The 20,802-nt window shown below is 47.6% G+C and overlaps 2 protein-coding genes across 3 annotated transcripts in view; one reads left to right on the top strand and one right to left on the bottom strand.

The window, feature by feature from the left end:
* Nucleotides 1–10,728, bottom strand: part of LRRC18 (leucine rich repeat containing 18) — a 30,521-nt gene extending 19,793 nt beyond the window's left edge. The window contains exons 1-2 of one of the 2 annotated variants that reach the window (XM_011950356.1): nucleotides 10,635–10,728; nucleotides 6,091–6,187 (exon numbers count right to left, since the gene is read on the bottom strand). The gene's annotated coding sequence lies outside the window, so the exon portion shown is untranslated. Of the gene's footprint in view, nucleotides 1–6,090; nucleotides 6,188–10,634 lie in introns of those variants that run through there. The other variant, XM_011950357.1, reaches the window with a different exon arrangement.
* The window catches only part of WDFY4 (WDFY family member 4), a 312,399-nt gene that overhangs the window by 258,252 nt on the left and 33,345 nt on the right, over nucleotides 1–20,802 (top strand). The window contains exons 48-51 of the mRNA XM_011950358.1: nucleotides 13,056–13,098; nucleotides 14,565–14,684; nucleotides 17,284–17,401; nucleotides 18,104–18,213. Coding sequence (XP_011805748.1) covers nucleotides 13,056–13,098; nucleotides 14,565–14,684; nucleotides 17,284–17,401; nucleotides 18,104–18,213 — 391 coding nt within the window. The remainder of the gene's footprint in view (nucleotides 1–13,055; nucleotides 13,099–14,564; nucleotides 14,685–17,283; nucleotides 17,402–18,103; nucleotides 18,214–20,802) is intronic.

A 20,802-nucleotide genomic window follows, 5' to 3' on the forward strand; every position in this document is an offset into this window, starting at 1 on the left:
ATGGAGGAAACATCCAGTGGAAAGGCCTCATTGCAGAGAGGAGAGGATGGACAACAAGAGGAAGGAGAGGAGGAGGACAGAGGAAGAAAGAAGGAAGGAGGAAAGGAAGGGAGGGTGGGAGGAGGCATAATAAAAGGTAAGTAAATAAACAGGAGAAACCCAGCCCTGAGGCTGGTACCAGGCATGGGGTTGCACTGGACTGGTCTCATAGCCTCTGGGCTCCAGCAGGAAGCTACCATGTCCTGGACCCCATACTCCAGGCCAGTGAGTGTAGGCATCAGGGGGCAGTGGAAATAGCCCAGGCATAGGAAGGAGTTGATTGAGTGGGTTAGAGGCTGCCTCTGCCATGCGCCCCCTGAGGGCCATGGCCAAGCCCCTTGCTCCTCCTCTCTGCCTACACTCATCGTGCTGGTCTACACTCACTGCCTTGGGGTGAGCCCACCTAGTCTCATTGCTTTGAATATGATCTATACACTAACAATTCCCCAGTGTTTGCTTCTTGCCTGGACCTTGTTCCCCAATTCTGGACTTGCTTAGCCTACTGCCTACTTAGCATTTCTCCTTGGATGATGATAAGCATCTCAAACCCTGCCTGTCCCAAACCCAGCTCCCAGCCAGCTGCTCCACCACAGCCTCTTCCGGCTGGGCTGACAGCCTTGGCCTCCTGTAGACACTCAGGACCCAGACTGTGGCATCAGACTCGACACCTCTTCTTCCATCCACCCCAATTAATAATGCAGACTGACCTTCCCCCACACACTGATGCCCCTTATTTCTCTGCACTTCTCCTCCATAGCATCTGGCATCTAAATGTAGTTTATGATGCATTACTTGTTATGCTTGCATTTACTATCTATCCCCCATTCTCCTCCCCCACCTACCCCAGGACACATGGCCTGTCTTGTCCACTTGTCCATCTCAGTTCCTAGCACAGAGTAGGCCCTTGGTCAATACTAGTTTAATAGACACATTCTAGGTGCTTCCAAGGTCAATCCCGAGTCCCATGCCCTCAGAAAGGGTCTCAGCTCTCAGCTTTGTCCCAGATTCATAGCTGAGAGTCAGCTGCTGCATAATCAACTTGACTCACTGTTTTTACATGTACTGTTAAAAGAGTTCCAGTACATGAATATGTTTTAAGGGAGAGGTCCCTCGGGAAAACTCAGGTTGTCTTTTGCACACAAAATATTTGTTGGTCACTGAGTGTGTACCCTCTTGGAGACAGAGATGCTTTCCAAATAGATGCAGATGATGGTACGATGGATTGTTTGACCATGAGAACAAGTGCACTAGGGGGCTGAAGAGTGGTCAGTAGCATCGCACTTGAAGCCACCTCAACTAGGTTAGGCCAAGGGGAGAAGGATGGGAGCCAAGGCAAAGAGACGAGATGAAGCAAGGAAACGGCTGGTACTCTGAGAAGAAGTGGGACCAGGCTATGGAGAACACATAGAGGACTCTTCTAAGAATCTCCCTTCAGGAAATAAGAATAAGACTTTTGATAGAAACATGCTTATGATGGTGCCATTTAAAATAGTAAAAAAAATTAGAAACAACCCAAATATCTAACAATAGACAAGTGATGAAATAATTACCGTGTAATCATAGAATGAAATAAATAATAAACAGAAACTAAAACAAAACAAAACATTATTTTCCAAAAATGTCAAAAGGCAAAATGCTGAAGATGTCATGTTAGTGAAAAAACATCTGTCCATGTGAGCCCTGTGTTCTCCAGCACACATGCACCCCTACACCCAGAAAAGAGGAGAGAAAGAGCGCCAAGAATATCAGCAACACTGCTCTCTGGAGGTGATGGTCCTGGGCTCTTTTTACTTTTCTTCTTATATGTCTACATAGTTTTTAAATGCTCTGCAACAGATATAAAATCTGTTTCTAACCAGAAAAGAAAGTTACAAACACACATTCACACACATGCACACACACTCACACTCCAAACACACACAGACACACACACACAAATACACACACACGATTCTGTTTCCTTTCCTATTACCTGAATTCAGGAGAGGACAGGGTGGTGGTGGGGGTTATTCACTGGAGCTGGATTTGCCTGGGGCAGTTGCAGATAGAGGATACCTGAGAGGTGTCCCTACCTCTGCAGACACAGGAATTGGGCAGCAGGTTGACAGTCTGGTTGCGTGAGGCAGCCAGTGCTGTACTAGGTCATCTGTGGGCACTTTATGCTGTCACAGAGTGGAATGCAAGAGGTGGCCACTGAGAGTGGGGGAGGAGCAGGCAGCCCAGGGCAGCTGTTCCTGTTTCCCTCCAGAGATACTCTATCAGAGACAGCCCACCCTCAGCCAGCCACGGAGGGCTGTGCTATAAACAACACGTGGCCTCTTATGAGTGGGTGGTCCGTATTATGGTGCAATGTAGGGAGGAAACGTCAAGCAGAAGCTGTACTTTCCCCCTGCAACCTCCAACCAGAGGTGAGGAACTGTGGGAAAACTGGCCTACTTTTTGAAAGAATGCTTCAGATTAGTGGAGAAAAAGGGTAGTTTGGGCTCACTGCTTGCATAGAAGACCCTTGTCTTTCAGAAAATGCTGCAATGTCTAATCCTAAATTTCTTCTGCAGAAACTTTTCCTAAATTCAGATTTCCTTTTCCTCCTTGAATCTTTATCAGGTTTATTTGAAATCATGACTGAAGCACTTGACATTGCCTCCAATAAGAGAGATAGCTTTCCTTAGGACTTTGTGCAAACAGACATAACTATTGCCAGGAGACCTGAGAATGATGTGGTCAGGACAGGGCAGCACCCTGGCAGCTTCCAGATAGGATGGCCACCCACACATTAGTCATGCCAGCTATCCCTTTTTTTCCTTCTGTGCCTGAAAAGGCAGGTGGGTAGGCTGCAGGGAGCATGGGAACTGTGAGGCAAATAGAAGTGAGCCCCACTCGCCTTCATTGCCAACCCAGGTTTAGCCCTACAACATGCCTGAGCCCAGTTTATTGCTCTGCAAAATGGATTGGTCAATTGCTCATTGTTTGACGAGTGAACGAGGTGATAAAAATGTTAAGTGACCAGTGTTCAGTGTGCACTCAATAAACAGTCATCTGGCTTCTACCACCAGAGGGATGCTGGTGGGGAATGCTGGTGGAGTCACCAGACTGCACCGTCTCCATCACCTCCCTCAAACCAGCTGCTCTGGGCCACTCCCCACTGGTCAGGAATCTCAGATGGAGGAGTTGGAGAACAATCTTTGCTGATTCCCAAATATGAAGTCTTTGCAACCTTTCAAGCGCTGACAAATTATTAATAATAACATTACTAGTGATTGCAGAAAAAGAAATATAATAATAGCTACTTACAAATATAATTATCCCTATACTCACTTTTAATCTCTAGAGCTGGCTACAGTCCAGTCTCCCCATTCATTTGTCTGTCCAGCAATTCCTACTGGAGTTGTACTATGGGTCAGGTCAGTGGATATGCAGTGAGCAAGGCTATACTTTTGTGTTTGTCATGAAGCTACCATTTCAAGAGACAGCAAATAAAGCAAAACAAAAAAAAAAAAGGAAAAAAAAAAAAAAAAAAAAGAAAAAAAAAAAAAAAACAAGGAGCATTGCAGTTGGTGTAAATGCTCTGCAAATAATAATAGCTGATGATGTGACAGAGAATGCCGAAGTCAGACAGGGCATATTGGTGGGGATGTTGCTAACTCAGACTGAGGTGGGTGAGGAGGTCTTTTCTGAGAAGGTGACATCTGAGCTGTAACTAGAATACTAAGAAGAAGCCACACTGAAGGATTTTGGAAAGAATTGACAGGAAGAGGGTGTAAGCTGGAGGTCAAGGAGGGGAGGGTGAAGAGCTGGGCAGGGGCAGCGCAAGGTGGGCCGTGTGCTCATGGGTAGGGGACAACATAAGGCCCTCTAGAAGGATGACGTTGGCTGTAGGGAAGCAGCAGAGGCAGGGAAGGAGAGTGATGGAGACAGGCCAGCTGCAGGCAAGAGAGGATGGGAGTCTGTGCTGAGGGGCATGGCGGAGGAGGGACCATATGGATCCAGGCTCTGTGGTGGAAGCAGAGTAGATGAACATTCTTCTAGATTGTATATGTGGACCAGGCAAAGAGAAAACTCAAGAGCAGGCTGGAACTGCTAGAGGGGCCTAGCACTTCCTGTATCTTTTCCTTGCTTTTGCTCAGCACAAAGTCTAAGTACCTCATGTGTGTCATCTCATTTAATCTGGTCATTCCACTTCACAGACGAAACACCCAGGGCCTAGTCAAAGGCACATACCTTGACTGGAGCCAGAATCTCTTTGGTGCCCTTTCCCATGGACTTAGCCGCCATCTGGCTTCTCCATGCAAGCTTGGCTCTACAACGTCGAATGGCTCTCTTGGCCGCCAGTGGCTCTCTTGGCCGCCCAGGAAGCTCCTGACTCATCATGTTCTGCAGATGCTGGCAGGAGCTGAGCTAGATCCTGTGGGAAACTTTCTTCCTAGTCAGGTCAAGCCCCATCCTTATGGCTCATCCCTCCCCGAAAAAGAAGCATGCATGTGTTATTAGACCCAGTTCCATTATATGATGAGTTCCATTATATGATACCAGTAGGGATGAGTTCCATTATATGATACCAGTAGGGAGCTCAGAAACTGAAAAATTGGCAGTGAATTGCATTGGCAATGGGCTGAGAGTTGGCAATGGGGCTGACAGCAGAGTACACATGGGCGTGGTTCAGTTGCACACCTTGTGTTCTAGGGTTTCAGGGGCCTGGAAACATCACCTAGCTTTCACTCTCTCATCTCTCCACTGATAGGAAGGGAGAAAGGGCCTGAAGTCACTCTTGATGCTGGCCAACAGTGAGAGACCACTGGAGGCCCAAGCGGAAGCTGGAGGCACCAAGCATCAGGCACTAACAAACTGATCTGCAGACAACCACAGGGCTCAGGAGCCCCGCAGGCTGGACAGAAGCTGTCTCAGTGCCTCCCATCTCCCCTGGAGACTGAGGCTCAAACCCAGAAGGCATGTGATCACTCCAGCTTACAGGCCTGTCACAGCCCTGTCCTCCTAGACGTGTGACTTTGCACAAGTTTTTTAACCTTTCTGAGTCCCCATTTCATTGGCCGGGAGTGTTATTCCATACTTGGTTCACATAGCATCCGTGTTGTTGATAAATGCGTGGAGAATTTATTATGTGCTGGACCCTTTGCAAAGCAAAGATACTACCTAATTTTTAGCACAATAAAACGAGGTTCCTCCCTTTGTATGGATTCTGTGGACCACCCACTATAGACCAGGCATTTTATAGACATTACAATTGAGTCACAACTGCCTGGCACGCCGATTTTCATCTCCACTGGAGGGATACAGCAATTGAGGCTCAGAGAGGCTGAGAAACTTGTGTGGAGTCACAGAGACTCTAAGTAGAGGGCCTGTCTTTTCCCACTATACCTGTCATAAAAGTTGTGACTTGAGGAGTGTGTTCCCGTGTATCTCATGAAGAATCCCCCTTTGCAAGACCCAGCTCAGCCTAGGGCTTAACCACTTATTAGTGGGTTCTAGTGTTCAGGATAACTTGTAGAAAAAGTTTACCACTAGACTTCTTAAAACACGGATTGCTCTCCAAACCCCATTACAGTAAACAATAATCAGATTTGTTCTGCTGGGCTAGACCCTCCTGAACGAGCGAGCAGTCACAGTTTAGTTTCCTTAGAGGGGTGACTGGTCGGGTGAAAGCAGACAGTTCAAACACGTCTCCACCTGCCTGTAGAGCAGCAAAAACACCACGGAGACCCAGACGTTGGAGACAGGATCCCGTGTGATCCCCAAAGCGCCACTGACTCGCACACCTGCCTTCCCAGGCTCACCTGTGCCCTGGCCTCCAAGGACGCCCACTGTACCCCAGCTAGCTGCCCTTCCTGGCTGGGGCTCAGGCAAGCTTCCTCCTCTCCTAAATAATGCATTAGGTGGTGTCTGGGCTTTGTAAATAAAGCATACTCGGAGAACAGGCATTTCCAAAGCTGCTTACTCAAAGAAGGGGAGAAAGAGAAAAAGTAGAGATCCAAGCAGTTGTTTGGCACAGTTAAAGTAAATTGATAAGTGCAGGGCCGACACCCGAGCAAAACTTACCCTGCTAGTCCCAGCTTCTCCTTCTCAACTGTGAAACTTTGTCACCAAGCAACAAGAGACTTGGGACCTGGAGGTCATTAGCAGTCTTGACACCAGCCTGCAAAGTGAGAGGACACAAGGCTGAAACGGTCTCTAAGACACTCAAATTTCCCAACAGGCTGGCTTGCCTGCCACAAGGAGGGAACCCCAGGGCTCACCCGCTGTGATTCCTGCAGTTGGGCTTTTCCTCCGGTTCACCCAGCAGTCAGTGGGAGAGGATCAAGGCAGAGCCCCTGTCCATGGCAACGGCCAGGCGGATGTGGCTACACAGGGAAAAAGTCACACATTTCTCTTGAAAGAGACACATATTTCATTTTAATAGCATTCATGAAACATCACTCCCCTTTCTTTGAATTTGTGCAAGTATTTTTTTGTCTGCTCTTTGGTTTTTGAGAGGGCTGTCTTTCATCTATTTATTTGAATTTAATTATTTCTTACTCTTTTGTTTCTCTTTGCACCCTTTTTCCACTGTTAAGTCAGAGTAGCTACAGTACTCATAAAATCATACAGCCCTGTAATCATATTCTCTCACTTGATTGTATGTCATTAAATGCTGATGTGTAGTTTCTGAAATCTGCATCCTGAATGAACATACAGCAGTGAGCCTTGTGCTTTGCTTTTCCTGCTGTTTCCAACCTGGCATTATCATGAATAAGGCTGCAATTATCTATTTGTGCATCTATGGTCTTTTTTTTGTCAGTTTTTTTTGTTGTTGTTACATTAAATTTCCAGAAATTGAGAAAATGAGGAAAACAAATTAAGTATGAAAATTATTATACAGATAAAGCATTGAAGAAAAATTAGAAAATATATATGTAGAAATAAGAAATTAAAATGCTCTAACTTTTTTCACCTAGTCATAAATTAGAAAATAAATTAATTAGCAAATAAGTGAAATAAGTAATTTCGAATCCAAAATTAAATTTAAGTAGTAAAATTTTGGAAAGTACAAAAAAAGCAAAATAAAATGACTTCAACTTAGAAATGAAAACAAAGCGAATCATTAAATGAACGCTAACTATAACATTTTTGAATACATAACCATCACCATATTATGTTTTAAGTCCAAAAAATAAAATACATAATTTAATTTAGACAGCAAATGGATTTAAATAAATTTCTGAATGAAGATGACTAGCAAATTTAAAATTACCTCAAATTCTACTACCCAGTATACTTCTAATTAGAATATATATAATACATAATTTAAAATTGAAATTAAATAATATAAAAATCATAAAGCACTAAGAATAAAATCAATATTTGAAAGAGGAAAATATACAGGATAAATACATTTTGAAATATAGGTGCGTAAAACCTTATGAAAATTAAAAGCACTCAGACCGGGCATGGTGGCTCACAGCTGTAATTCCAGCACTTTGGGAGGCCAAGGGGGGTGGATCACGAGGTCAGGAGATCGAGACCATCCTGGCTAACACAGTGAAACCCCGTCTCTACTAAAAATACAAAAACATTAGTCAGGCGTGGTGGCGGGCACCTGTAGTCCCAGTTACTTGGGAAGCTGAGGCAGGAGAATTGCTTGAACCCGGGAGACGGAAGTTACAGTGAGCTGAGATCCCGCCACTGCACTCCAGCCTGGGCAACAGAGTGAGACTCCGTCTCAAAAAAAGAAAAAGAAAAAACAAAACGAAAATTGAAAGGACTCATAATTTTGGCAACTGGCAGTAACTTTGTATTGTATAAACTTTAGTTTTTTTTTTGAGACATAATCTCACTCTTGACACCCAGGCTGGAGTGCAGTGGCTTGATCTCGACTCACTGCGACCTCCACCTCCCAGGTTTGAGTAGCTGGGATTACAGGCACCCACCACCACGCCTGGCTAATATTTGTATTTTTAGTAGAGATGGGGTTTTGCCGTGTTGGCTAGGCTGGTCTCGAACTCCTGATCTCAGGTGATCCGCCCACCTTGGCCTCCCAAAGTGCTGGGATTACAGGCATGAGCCACAGTGCCCAGCCAACTTTCAGAGTTTTAACGTATATACAGCCTCATATTATGGCATGCTTGTACAATAACAATCTGGACAATTTACAAATGCTCATTTTTTAATGTCATGCTGCCAAATATATGCCACTGATTAGTTTGTCAGGTAGCTGGCTTTTCATACACTAGGATGAAGATTTTTGTTTGTTTGCATTTGTTTTCTTCAGTGTCAGGGCCCTGGAGCAAGGTCTGATCCTGGCAGGTGCTCTGAACAGTCAGTGTATCAGTGTTTATGCCTGCTGCTCTGTGCCAGGCCGAGGGTAGACACCAACAATGAATTTTACACCACCCTGGACTGTACACCACCTCCTTGCCCCACACCTCCATATCTTCATCTGTTAATGGAAATCATGGTAACTTCGTTGGGCCTTTGTGGAAGTTAGACAATAGGCAAAAAGCCTTCACACTTTTTAACAGGTTAAACAATTAAGTGTTATTATTAGGTCTAGAACTGTATGCAGAATTTCCACATGTTAGGGAAATGAAGAGTGATAGGCAGTTATGGCAGAGAGGTTTAATGAGCAGGTGTCCAGCACCTAGTCCAGCAGGGTGTCTCTGGTTTCAAAGGGTACAACTGTCTTTGCATGGATTTCTAATGCCCTACCTGGGTCTAAAAAGTAGAGTCCAGGTTGATCCAGATTTGCTTCTTAGGAGAAATAAATGGGGAGAGAGGGAGTGTGTTTGGCTTCTCACTGAACAACTCTGCCCCTGCCACACTCTGCCCCCAGCATCTCCCCAGCTCACACATTCCCTACACAAGGAGCCTCCCCTGGCAACGGCTAAGCAAGACTATTTTTCTCCTGTTCTGAGAAATAGCCCACACCCTTCAGCAGGCCTGTGTTTCCAGCTTGCCCAGATAAGTGATTTTTCTTCTCACTGTGGCTTGTGTATGCCTAGTGCTTCTTAACTCAAGAATCAAATCTCTCAGTCACTCACTAACCCATTTTACCATGTCCTCAAAACTGTTTTTGCAAATAGGCAACACATGGGATAATTTGGAGAGGCAGCAGGATTTTGAGATGTGTCTGCATTAGCTCGGGGGCCCAGGTTAACCTACAGGCCCTCCGTAGATGTCTGCCATGTTAGGGCTACACCTAGCCTCCCAGTGCCAGGTGAAGAAGAGGATGGGCAAAGACCCCAGTCTCCTTCCAGGGCTGAGAGGGTACAGCCTTTAGCCAGATGAGTCCCTCGACTGAGAGCCTTTGGTCTGGGGGCTAACCCACCATATCCGGAGGCCCAGCCGCGGGCTGTTCTGCCAGCCCCTAATGGAGGATGAGCTCTTGGAACGTGCGTCTGGCTCTCTCCTCTCTGCCACCTGCTCTGGGGGCCTGGTTTCAGGGTGGGGTGGAGCTGGCCCAAGGGAGAAGAGTCAAAGCAGGACTATGAGGCAACTCAAGGTACTGATGCTGTGCAGCATGGGGTAGGGAAGGCCCTAAGCCACCTGGCAGTAGCGCTCAAACTTCTGAAACTCCTCTAGGGGGTAAAGGACAGAGATCTGGATAAAAATGAAGCAGGATGGGTGTAAATGACCCCTGGAAATAAGGAAGAGCTTAAACTACCCACGATGTCCTGATTCAGAGATAATCTTTCCATCTTTGAAGTCATCCAGTAGAGGTGGACACCTGTCCTGGGCGGGAAGGGAATAAAGGGGTTGATGTGGTGTCCTCTGTACGTCCACCCATGCTAAACCCAATAAGGCCAGGCCGGGTAACCGCCACAATCCTCACTGGCTTTGTTCAAGTTCTTCTGTTCTTCTCTGCTCCACCCCAAGTTGCCCACAGGCCCCAGTCTTGTCCTGAAGCTCAGTGCAGGCCCCCAGCAAACCCTGAGAAGCTCCTCAGAGTTGTGTTTGCTGGGCTGAACGAGCAGGTGCCCAGGTTCCCAGGTCGCACAATTCTAAGGTCACCCAGAGCGGAACTGGCAGAACCAAGCAGGTCTTGACCAGAAGCAGGCCCCACTCTGCCACTCTTTCCTTCCTCCCAGAGTAGAAAAGAATCTCCCCTGCTCCTGAACAATGTCAACATAGCCAGGACCATGCTTGTTGAGCAGCTCCGTGCCCACACCAATGTTAGCCTTTTCCAGACCCATGGTCTCACTGGCTCTCCCATGCCCCTGTGTGACCAGTGTGGCCAGTGTGTTGCAAGGATGATATGGCAGATCAGAGAGGCTTGCTGTCTTGCTCGGGGTCCCCCATTTAAGTGGTGGAGGTAGAATTTAGATCCAGGTATCCCTGACTTCACAGCCAGAGCTCTTTCTCAGGCTGCCTCCCATAGATCTCAAGAGCACATTAGAAAGCCAAGAGCCATTTGCAACATCTTGTTTAATCTAAAACTTACACGATAATGATGGATGATGGACGATGCAATTTATTAACTCTTAAAGCAATACTTTCAACTAATCACCAGTTACCAATAAAATTCACATAGATCATTTTGAGAGTTCTGTAATCGCCTTCAGATTAATATGATTTTAAAACAATATTTTTAAAAAAACAGAACTCACCTTTGGTTAGGTGTCCTGGAACTGCTGGTAATGGCGTCTTTCTCTGATGGTACCAGAAATAATGGAACTTCCTTGGAGCTGATAGCCAATGAAATGAGGAGTGGGATGGTGAAATGCCTTTTTCTTCTGTACACCATTCCACCTGATAGTAACATCACAAATGACCACAGGCAAAATTCTAGAACCCTGTCTGAAAGGGAGGAGAGCAGAAACTGAATCTCATTTCCTGGATCCTAACTGGCACATTTAGCTCCCCTGCTTTCACTCCTCTGTCCTCACTCCCCTGTCGACTTCTAAAACAGAGTAGCTAGATCAGCAGGCTGTGGCATGCCAACTCCACGTGCTCATGGCTCTGGAGAGCTCAGCACAGGTCCTTTTCAAGGCGACGACCCTCACTGTCTCCAGCCTGGGCTCTGCCCTTGCCTATAGCCTTAAGAGCAACCTACCCCTCCCGAACTGGGTGGGTGGCAGAGTCACAGACACAACAGGAGAACCAAATCTTCACTTGATGCTTTGCAAGCTAAAGCAGTACATCGGAGCACGTTTTGCCTCTGCTTATTGTTGGGTGTTGCTTGCCTGGATACATGGCCCAAATAGATGACTTCTCTATTAGGGATAAAGAGGTAAATCCCAGCCTGGGGATTGCTTTCTGCTTATGGAAAATCTGCCAAGTAAAGAATTGAATGCAGAGGGATGGAGAGCCCGGGACAGAAGATGTGACGGTGGGGCTACAATGGGAAGGTGAAGCGGCACTGTCCCTCTGGGACACACGGGCAGCCAGGCCTTGTCCAGACTGAGCCCGGCAGGGTCCTGACACAGACCATGCAAGTGGAGCAGACCGTATGTGGGGACTGGGTCTGTGGGCATTCAGATGTCTGCGGGCACCTGAATAGAACTGTGGCAGAGGAGCTGGATGGAGCCAAGGGATATGATTTGGCTTGGTGTGGTGGAGCATCTTGAGCAAAGACCTGGTCTTGGGGGTAGAGGAGGGTCTCATGGAGTTGGGAAAGAAATGGCTGGAAAAGGAGCAAAGGGGCACCTTGGAGGCTGAGGAGCCGGGCTCTATAATCTCTGCCGAACAGAAGAGACGTTTCGGGTGGAGGAGGAGGGCTCCTCCCCACACCCTTCCCAATATTACCTTTTGTTACCCTTTTTCCTACCAGGGCAGTCCACAATGGGCCTTCATTGGTTTGATATGTAAGTCTTAATTTTAGCCATGTACATTAGTATGGTCTTTTAAAGGAACCATTTGGCCATAGGTAGCAAAATGGTAAATACTCACACTTTTTAACCTAGTGGCACCACAGCTAGAAACCTCTCGTGGATACACTCACAAAAGTACCCAGAGACATGTGCCAAAAGGTGCTCCTGGAAATGTCAGTTGTGAGAACAAAGCCTGTCATGGGGGCGGTGAATCAGTTAGGATCCAGCTGTGCAAAACTGCCCCGCGACTGCAGAGATGAATGCGAAAGGGCAGTGTGAGCCGGTCTCCAGGGCTGCTGCAGCACAAGGGAGGCTGGGTGGAGAACCGGGTGTACAATGTGATCCCATGTATGATTGAAGCTTTTTAGGAACAAACAAAGAGCCGGGCGCGGTGGTTCAAGCCTGTAATCCCAGCACTTTGGGGGGCCGAGACGGGCAGATCACGAGGTCAGGAGATCAAGACCATCCTGGCTAATACGGTGAAACCCCGTCTCTACTAAAAAAATACAAAAAACTAGCCGGGTGAGGTGGTGGGCGCCTGTAGTCCCAGCTACTCGGGAGGCTGAGGCAGGAGAATGGCGTGAACCTGGGAGGCGGAGCTTGCAGTGAGCTGAGATCCGGCCACTGCACTCCAGCCCGGGCGGCAGAGCGAGACTCCGTCTCAAAAAAAAAAAAAAAAAAAAAAAGAAACAAACAAAGAAAAGCTATAAAGCTATGTAGGCATATAGGCAGGCATATGGGTAAAACATTTTCTGGAACATACACTAGAAACTGGTAACTGTGGACACTTCTTGGGAGACTCTTAGGTCATATCTCATGGCCTTCCATGTTGTTTACATTTCATCCACAAGCAAAAGAGGGGGTCGGGGCAGGGACAAAGAAGGCCAAGATGTGGCAGGGGAATTCTGTGTGGGTTGTGAAGGAGGCCCCCAAGCCTGAGGCTGCATGTCCCCTGGAATTCTTGAGGCAGCAGCTTGTTCTGGCATCACAGCGGAGGGACTGACTGCAAGAACCTAACCTTTAGCAGGCCGGGGTGGGCCAGGAAGAGCTGGACGACAGTCTCCCTGTGCTGCCCGCTGAGAGCCACTGTGGGATGTGGAAAGTCTGCAGCTTTCCTCAACACCCTGGCCCCACGAAGCCCAGGCAAGCCCCACCTCTCCCCTGTTTGTGTTCTAGCCTTGGTATATTTGGTCACCACCATGGTTTTCTGTCCCACAGGAGATACCCCGGCTCCGACAGGACCATGCTGCAGAAGTGGCAGGTACAGTGGCTCCTCCAGAGGGAAGCCCTCTGGGAATGCAAACCAGAGAATGGCCCAGGCCCCAGCGATGGAGAGGAAGTGTGTGGATCAACCAAGAAGGGATCTTATTATTTATTATTTTTATTTTTTTGAGATGGAGTTTCACTCTTGTTGCCCAAGCTTGAGTACAGTGGTGTGATCTCAGCTCACGGCAACCTCTGTCTCCTCGGTTCAGGTGATTCTCCTGCCTGAGCCTCCCAAGTAGCTGGGATTACAGGCACCCGCCACCCGGCCCAGTAAATTTTTGTATTTTTATTAGAGTCAGGGTTTCACCATGTTGGCCAGGCTAGTCTTTAACTCCTGACCTCAGGCGATCCACCTGCCTCAGCCACCCAAAGTGCTGGGATTACAGGCGTCAGCCACAGTGCCTGGCCGGGATCTTATTTTTCTAATTTACCAAAATGTCTCAGATATTTCCCTGACCGGATCTCGGTGATGGAGGACAAATGTTGCACATTGGTGTCAGAGCTGGGGAATGCACGTGCATGTGTGTGTACACGCGCACCTGTACACGGTGGATGCCTCCCAGTGGGTACACACACCCCATTTGTGAAGATAGACATGTATACAGCCACATAGCGGGTGGGGCATGGGTGTCAATTCTTGTTCCTGGAAGACACACGTGGCTCCCAGCCTGGACAAGCCGACGTTCAGCCCAGGGATCTCAAAGAAAGGAAGAGACCCTAAGAGAGGCAGTTGTAGAGATTGGAGGACAATGAGAAAGTAGGTCTTAGTCACTCAGGTCCAAAATCCTCTCCCAAGGGGCAGGCTGAGGAAGGGAGAGCCCCTGAGCATACAGGCCCCACGTCAGAGATGATGACTATGTTGGATTGCTCACTCATTCAGCGGCCTTGGTGGATTTTATTCCCAATACAGACCCTGTCTCCATTTGCGACTGTTCATCTGGAAGCAGAGGTCCCTTAAGAGTGAGCATCACCCCAACAGGCAGGGACAGGGAATAGGCAGTTCCCAAAGTCCCAGAGGAAGCCAGACTATCGAGCCCAGGAGTGAGGGCCTCTGTCTCTGGGACTGCCATGGTCCCTCTGCTTATTTTCTAACCATCAGTAGGTCAGCAGTCAGTTCACCCCCAGCATTTGTGCTATGATTTTAGTCAACTTCTGAGTACTGCATCCAAACGTTAACACCAAAGCATGTCTTAACCTTGGCGTTGGATGCTGAACTGTGTTGGGTTTTTTTTCCTTGCTGACTTTGCTTCCCAAATATACTTCCCTCTGTTCATACTGAAATTTGTGTGTGGGTCCCTGAGTTGGTGCTGGCTCATGCATGAGATGTATACAAAGTGAGCGAGGGCCTGGCTGCCTGTCCTCACTCACAGAGCCAGGGCCTGTTGCTGAGGCCTGAGGGTGGGACCCCTGGCCTTGCGGGAGCATCAGATTGGTTTATCCCCTTTCTGTCTCTTCTGGTAGAAGAGGGACATCAGCAATTTTGAGTATCTCATGTACCTCAACACCGTGGCTGGGAGAACCTGCAATGACTACATGCAGTACCCAGTGTTCCCGTGGGTCCTCGCAGACTACACCTCAGAGGTAAGGTCCTCATGTGGAACCCACAGCTGCCCTCAGGCATTCAGACCTTGATAACAGAGACCCTAAGTCAGTATGCAGAGCCTTTGCTAGGAGCTTCTGTCATGTGAACCTGGGTACCTGGGCCTAACGGCTGCTGAAGTTCAGATCTCTTTTTTTTTTTTTTTTGAGATGGAGTCTCACTCCATCACCCAGGCTGGAGTGCAGTGGCGCAATCTCTGCTCACTGCAACTTCTTCCTCCTGGGTTCAAACGATTCTCCTGCCTCAACCTCCCAAGTAGCTGGGATTACAAGTGTGCACCACCATGCCCGGCTAATTTTTTTTTTGTATTTTTAGTAGAGATGGAGTTTCACCATGTTGTCCAGGCTGGTCTCGAACTCCTGACTTCAAATGATTCTTTTGCCTCAGCCTCCAAAGTGCTGGGATTACAGGCATGAGCCACTGCACCCGGCCTTAGATCTCTTAAACCCATCGTGGCCTTTGGTATTTGGCTGCCTGGGTTCCTGTTCTGGCTCCCCCTGTGGAATGATCAACGCAACTAGCATAGTTGCTAACATGAACCCCAGGGGGCCTCCTGGCTTACTCTCCACAGTGAAGGCACCTGATGCCATCTACCAAGATGGTGCCATGGGTCAGCCCTTGTGGGGAGAGGGAGTCACAAGCGAGGTGGGCCATGGAATTTGTTCCTAAAATCAACGTGTGCAGGGGAGGGGTCTGGGGAGGAAAGGAGAGAGAGACACAGGGATACAGACACACAGAAAGGACAAGCTACTCTTCCTGAAGCTTGAGTTCAGCAACAGAGATGATGGTGTCTGGGCCTCATCTGAGATCTGGACTGAGATGTGTAGTGACAGGGGAGGCTGATGGTGAGATGACAAGAACAGATCCTTCATCTCTTTTAGCCTCCACCCCTGTGCCCCATCAGGCAGGCAAAGGATGGGGAGAAAAACTCCACAGCTGGACCAGGGTGATGTCTGTGCTCCTATGGGGATAACCAAGCTATGAAGCAGTGTCCTGGCCACCTGGGCTCTGGCCATCTGGGGTGGTGCTGGACTGTATGTAAAGCACACGAGGTGGCTGAGCCACTTGTTCAGATGAGCCTGGCCGGTCCTGCCTGGGGATACTTGGATGGCAGACCCTCAGGATTTGGGAGAGGGAGACTCAGTCCTGGGTGACCTCTCATCCCCTCTTAAGACCTTTAATGCAGCAAAACATTTCTCACTAGCACTGGCTGCTGCTTATTTCACTAATGGTCCATCGGAGGCTGAGGCATTTCAAACACAAAACCTACTCACATGTTGCAAAGTGGTGGTTTGCAAGCCTTTTTTGTTTAGGTCATACTAGGTATTTAAAATCTTTATTATTTATCAACTCTTAAAAATTAGGAGATTTCTCCTTTAAAAAAAATCTGGATTTCCAATATCTTTTGGAAAACCATGAGATTTGGCAACTAGGAATTTTTCTGAACTGGCAAGATTGTGAAAGCTGAGGGTGGGTCTCCGTGTGTCCCCCCCAGCACTCACTGGGATCTTAAGAGGGGCCATTTCACTCTCACCCCTGCTTCCCCCTGGCTTTTGCAGGTATTTGAGATAGTGATACCCTTGGCCCCCAGTGGAACATTGAGGATTCACTGCTAGTGAAAGAAAGGGTTATGAGCCAGGCACAGTGGCTTATGCCTGTAATCCTGGCACTTTGGGAGGCCAAAGCAGGAGGATTGCTTGAGTCCAGGAGTTCAAGACCAGCCTGGCCAACATAGTGAGACCCCATCTCTATCAAAAATACAAAAATTAGCGAGGCATAGTGAGTGACATGCACCTGTAGTCCCAGATACTTGGAAGGCTGAGGTGGGAGGATCAGTTGAGCTCAGGAGGTCGAGGCTGCAGTGAGCCATGACCACTCCACTCCACATCAGCCTGAGCAACAGAGTGAAATTCTGTCTCAGAAAAAAGAAAAGAGAGATACACAGGTACCTCCCCCTATAAAGAAATGCAAACCCCAGCAATTCTTGGCTCCTCTCCTAGCATGCAGAACATCAAAAGAAAAAGTTTCCCAGAGCACGTGGCCCTGAAACTGGTCCTGTTTTCTCTGTGGTGTATTCCAAGAGAGGGAAGGGGTGCTCACAGCCTGCTTTCACTGCCAAGAAACGTGTGGACCTCCAGGAAAAAATGAGCAAGTCCCTCTCATTTCCTCCCTGAACAGATGACTTCTAACTTCCTGTAAAATCAGTCTGATTCTAAGCAAGGACCCTGAACTATTGGAGTACATAATGCAGTTTAGGAGCCAAGTGCCTCATAGATAACACAAATTCTTTTAAAAGTATCTTTTCTGTAGCTGGAGGCCATGTTCTGATTTGGATCAACTTGGAACAGGTTGAGTGTGAACTCAATCTTCCCCTCCTCTTATTTTTCATCTCTCCCTTTTTAAGTCTTTGTGGATCACTGGCTCTGGGGCCATAAAACCCCAGCCTGCCAGCTAACCACCAGAGGCAGGTCAGACCAAATGACAGTAAACCAATAAAGAGAACCATAAAACCCAAGAGCATGACTCCTAGGGCACAAGCGGGTCCGGGGAGTTAACTCCAGCTGCACATCTGCCTTCTAGACATTGAACTTGGCGAATCCGAAGACTTTCCGGGATCTTTCAAAGCCCATGGGGGCACAGACCAAGGAAAGGAAGCTGAAATTTATCCAGAGGTTTAAAGAAGTTGAGAAAACTGAAGGTGAGTAGATCCAGCTTGATTTTTTGTGCAGTGTTATTCTTCTGGATGCCCTGAAATGATAGTTGACAACAATTAAGGTGGTCACCTAGCCTACAAGTGATTACATTTGAACAGATGACTCTAACGTGGTAGTAGGAAGTGCCTGGGGAGCTTCTAGAAAATACTGATGTCCAGGCCTCACCTCTAGAAATTTGGATTTAAATAAATCCGTGGTGTAGCACAGCCCAGGAGATTCTAACATGCAACCTGGCTGGAGAAATATAATGCTAAGAGGTAATGACTCCATGCCTAGGGACAGGCAATAGCAAAAGAAACTAACATTTATTCAGCACTTTCTCTCTGCCAGGGGCAGGCCAACCTGTGTTCATATATTACAGTAGTCCATTTCACAGAGAAGGAAAGTGAAACTCAGAGAGTTTAAGCAACTTGCTCAAGATCACAGCCTCTAAACGGCAGAGCCTGCATTTGTGTGACTCTAGTTCCCAAACTTTGTCCATCTACATGTCATCTTTAGACATTTTGCCACATTCATGTGCCACCTGCGACCTTATTGCCTGAATGTTTTTCTTTAGGTCTGTTCACTTCCTAAACATCAATGAATGTATGTTTTTAACGCTGTTCATGAACACAGTGTAGCACGCATATCTGCCACGCGTGGGCACAGGTAGGGAAGCCGCCCTCAAGCATATGTTTTTGTTGCAGGAGACATGACCGTCCAGTGCCACTACTACACTCACTACTCCTCGGCCATCATCGTGGCCTCCTACCTGGTCCGGATGCCACCCTTCACCCAGGCCTTCTGTGCTCTGCAGGTGAGCTGCTGCCACTCTCCGTAAACACACACACACACACACACACACACACACACACACACACACGGACCAAGACTTGGGCTTGAAGAAAGACGGGATGCCTCCGCTAAAAACTCCATCATTAGCCAGTGATTCCCAGTTGACATTGGCTCCAGGATTCTGGTTCCCCAGCCAAGGCAGACTGTTCTTCCTCGGTTACACCTGCACATCTGCCCAACAAAGTCTTGCAAAGTGATTCTAAAAAATAAGAAATGAGACATGAAAAAATGATTTAACATAAATAGGATTTAGTGGAAAAAGAAAAAGCAGGAAGCTTGGAGACTAGAAAGGCAGGCGGTCAAGGATTAGAAAAATAAATACGAGAAGGAACAATGAAAAGAATATGACTCAAGACATCGGAATGCATAAATCTGTACCAATGACAAACTGAAAGGCTTCGAAGGACAAAACCAACTTACCCACCCATACACTAACAGACCATTATACCAGCTTAGGGTCGCCAGGTTTAAAATAAAATTACATGATGCCTAGTTAAACTTGAATTCCAAGTAAACTATAAAATTACTTGGAATTTACTTGGTTGTTTATATGAAATTTAAATTTAGCTGGGCATCCTGTATTGTACATGACCAGTCTGGTGTCCAAGTGTTGCCGGGTTGGTGTCCAAGGCATGGGGGATTTCTGGGACACAGTCTTTCGTGGGCAGTGCTGTGACGGTACTGAGAAGCTCCTTTCCCCTCTTCCCCTCACAACCCTATCACTGGGATCCTGCTTCCAAGGAACCACTTTATCCCAGGGCACAGCTTTTGAATGGGGGAAAATTCTCAGATAGGCCAGCTGGCTTGGCTGACTCTAAAGTAAATATAGCACAGGGTATATGGGCTGCCCCAATCCAGACCCTACAATTGTCTAGTGGAGAGAAAGGCATGAGCTGGGGTGGGCAACAGGCCACTGAACACACAGACTTGCTCTGACACCTAAGCCTCATCTCAGAAAAGCCTGGGTATCCCAAGAACTGTGCGTTTGGGTCTGACCTTACCAGTGAGGTCACTCTTTATGGTCACTCAGAGGACCTTGACCCTGAGAGACCAAAGGCTACCCTGCATTAGCACTAAAGCCAACACTGAGCCCTGGGGCAGGAATGAGTAGGCAAGGTCAAGGCACTTTCTCCAAATAAGGAGCAAATGTCCTCCTGTCTTCTGTTTCTTGGCACAGCCTTCTGCCTCCTTGATGGCGTAACTCGTCTAGACATTGTATAACCCCCTCTCCCTGGAAATTCACTCAAAAATAATAAGTGTGCTTCCCCTGAGCCTTTCTGAGGCAACAAGCATTTTAAGTAAGTTTGGTTTGGAGAACAAATGGTCCCAGAGCTGCGCCCCATGCCAGGAATCCCATCCAGATGTTGCTCATTAATCCACAAGAAATGATGATCACCGTTGATGATGATAGTGATGGATTCCGCCACTGGTTTCTATCCTGGGAATTTAAATGTTTAAATGCTCAGGATGCTTTCGGAGTTCCCTCTTGCCCCTTCAGGAGGCTGCATTACAGCCCAAAACCCCAGCTCTACCTGTTGCTAAGGATCTTTTCACATCGGGAGGAAACAGAGTGAAATAGAAACAGCCTTGGCTGTGAGATTTACATCACAGCTCTGCCACTTCATAGATACAAAATCTTCTGCAAGTTATTTTACCTCTGGAAATGAGGGTTAATTATGCACATCTCACTGGGCTGTAGGCTGTCGAGAAGATTAAATGAGAAAATGTGGAGAGAACCCCCAGCTCGGGGCTTGACGCTGCGTAGGTGATCAATCACTGTTAGTTCCCTTCTTCCCTCTGCAATCAGCTAGATCTAGTCTGAGCAGGTCTGAACTTGTCCAGGCTGGTCTCCTCTGGTTTAAGATAATTTAAGGCAGTCTGGACTGCAGCAAAGTATTCCAACTTAGCATGAACCAGATCTAACAGATGTGTTGTGAACCAACGGGATATCTGGGCTATGGCCACTTTGAAGCTAATCACTGGTTTAGGCTTATTTTAGCCAGTTTGGGCCATTGGTGACCTAGTCCTTTTGACTCCCATGTTGAAGTCCCTGATGTAACTGAGTTTTGGGGCTCAGATCTGTCTTGGGTAGTTTGACCCATCCAAGTTGGAATCACCCGGGCTGTCTCCACATGCTTCTGAATTGGGTCGCACTTTCTTACTTTTAAATGACTCCTCTAGTGGGTCACACCTGGCCTGAGCCTTTGAACCAGGAAAAGAACCAGCCACCTTCCACTTTTTCCTTAGGAAAAAAGAATTTTAGCTCTCGAGGGAATGAGTATAAAGGCTACATAGGCTTCCTCTGTGAGGGGACACACCAGGCTCCCCTTTGAGAGTGACGGAGCCTTGGCAGACCTCCTTAAGGATATTCTGGCATCTTCCTGAAGTCAAGCTCTTCCCTCCATCCTAACCCCCTCCTAGGGGGAGGCCCGTATCTTCTCCAGAGACCTTTGCTTCACCCCTGTGGTGGCTGGAAAGGAGCCTCCCGTAGTCTCAGCAGCCCAAGGCACCACTACTCCCAACCTAGGATGGACGAAGGAGTGGGGAAGAG

The sequence above is a fragment of the Colobus angolensis genome, unplaced genomic scaffold (assembly GCF_000951035.1).
Source record: "Colobus angolensis palliatus isolate OR3802 unplaced genomic scaffold, Cang.pa_1.0 Scaffold306, whole genome shotgun sequence".
NCBI classification, from domain to species: domain Eukaryota; kingdom Metazoa; phylum Chordata; class Mammalia; order Primates; family Cercopithecidae; genus Colobus; species Colobus angolensis.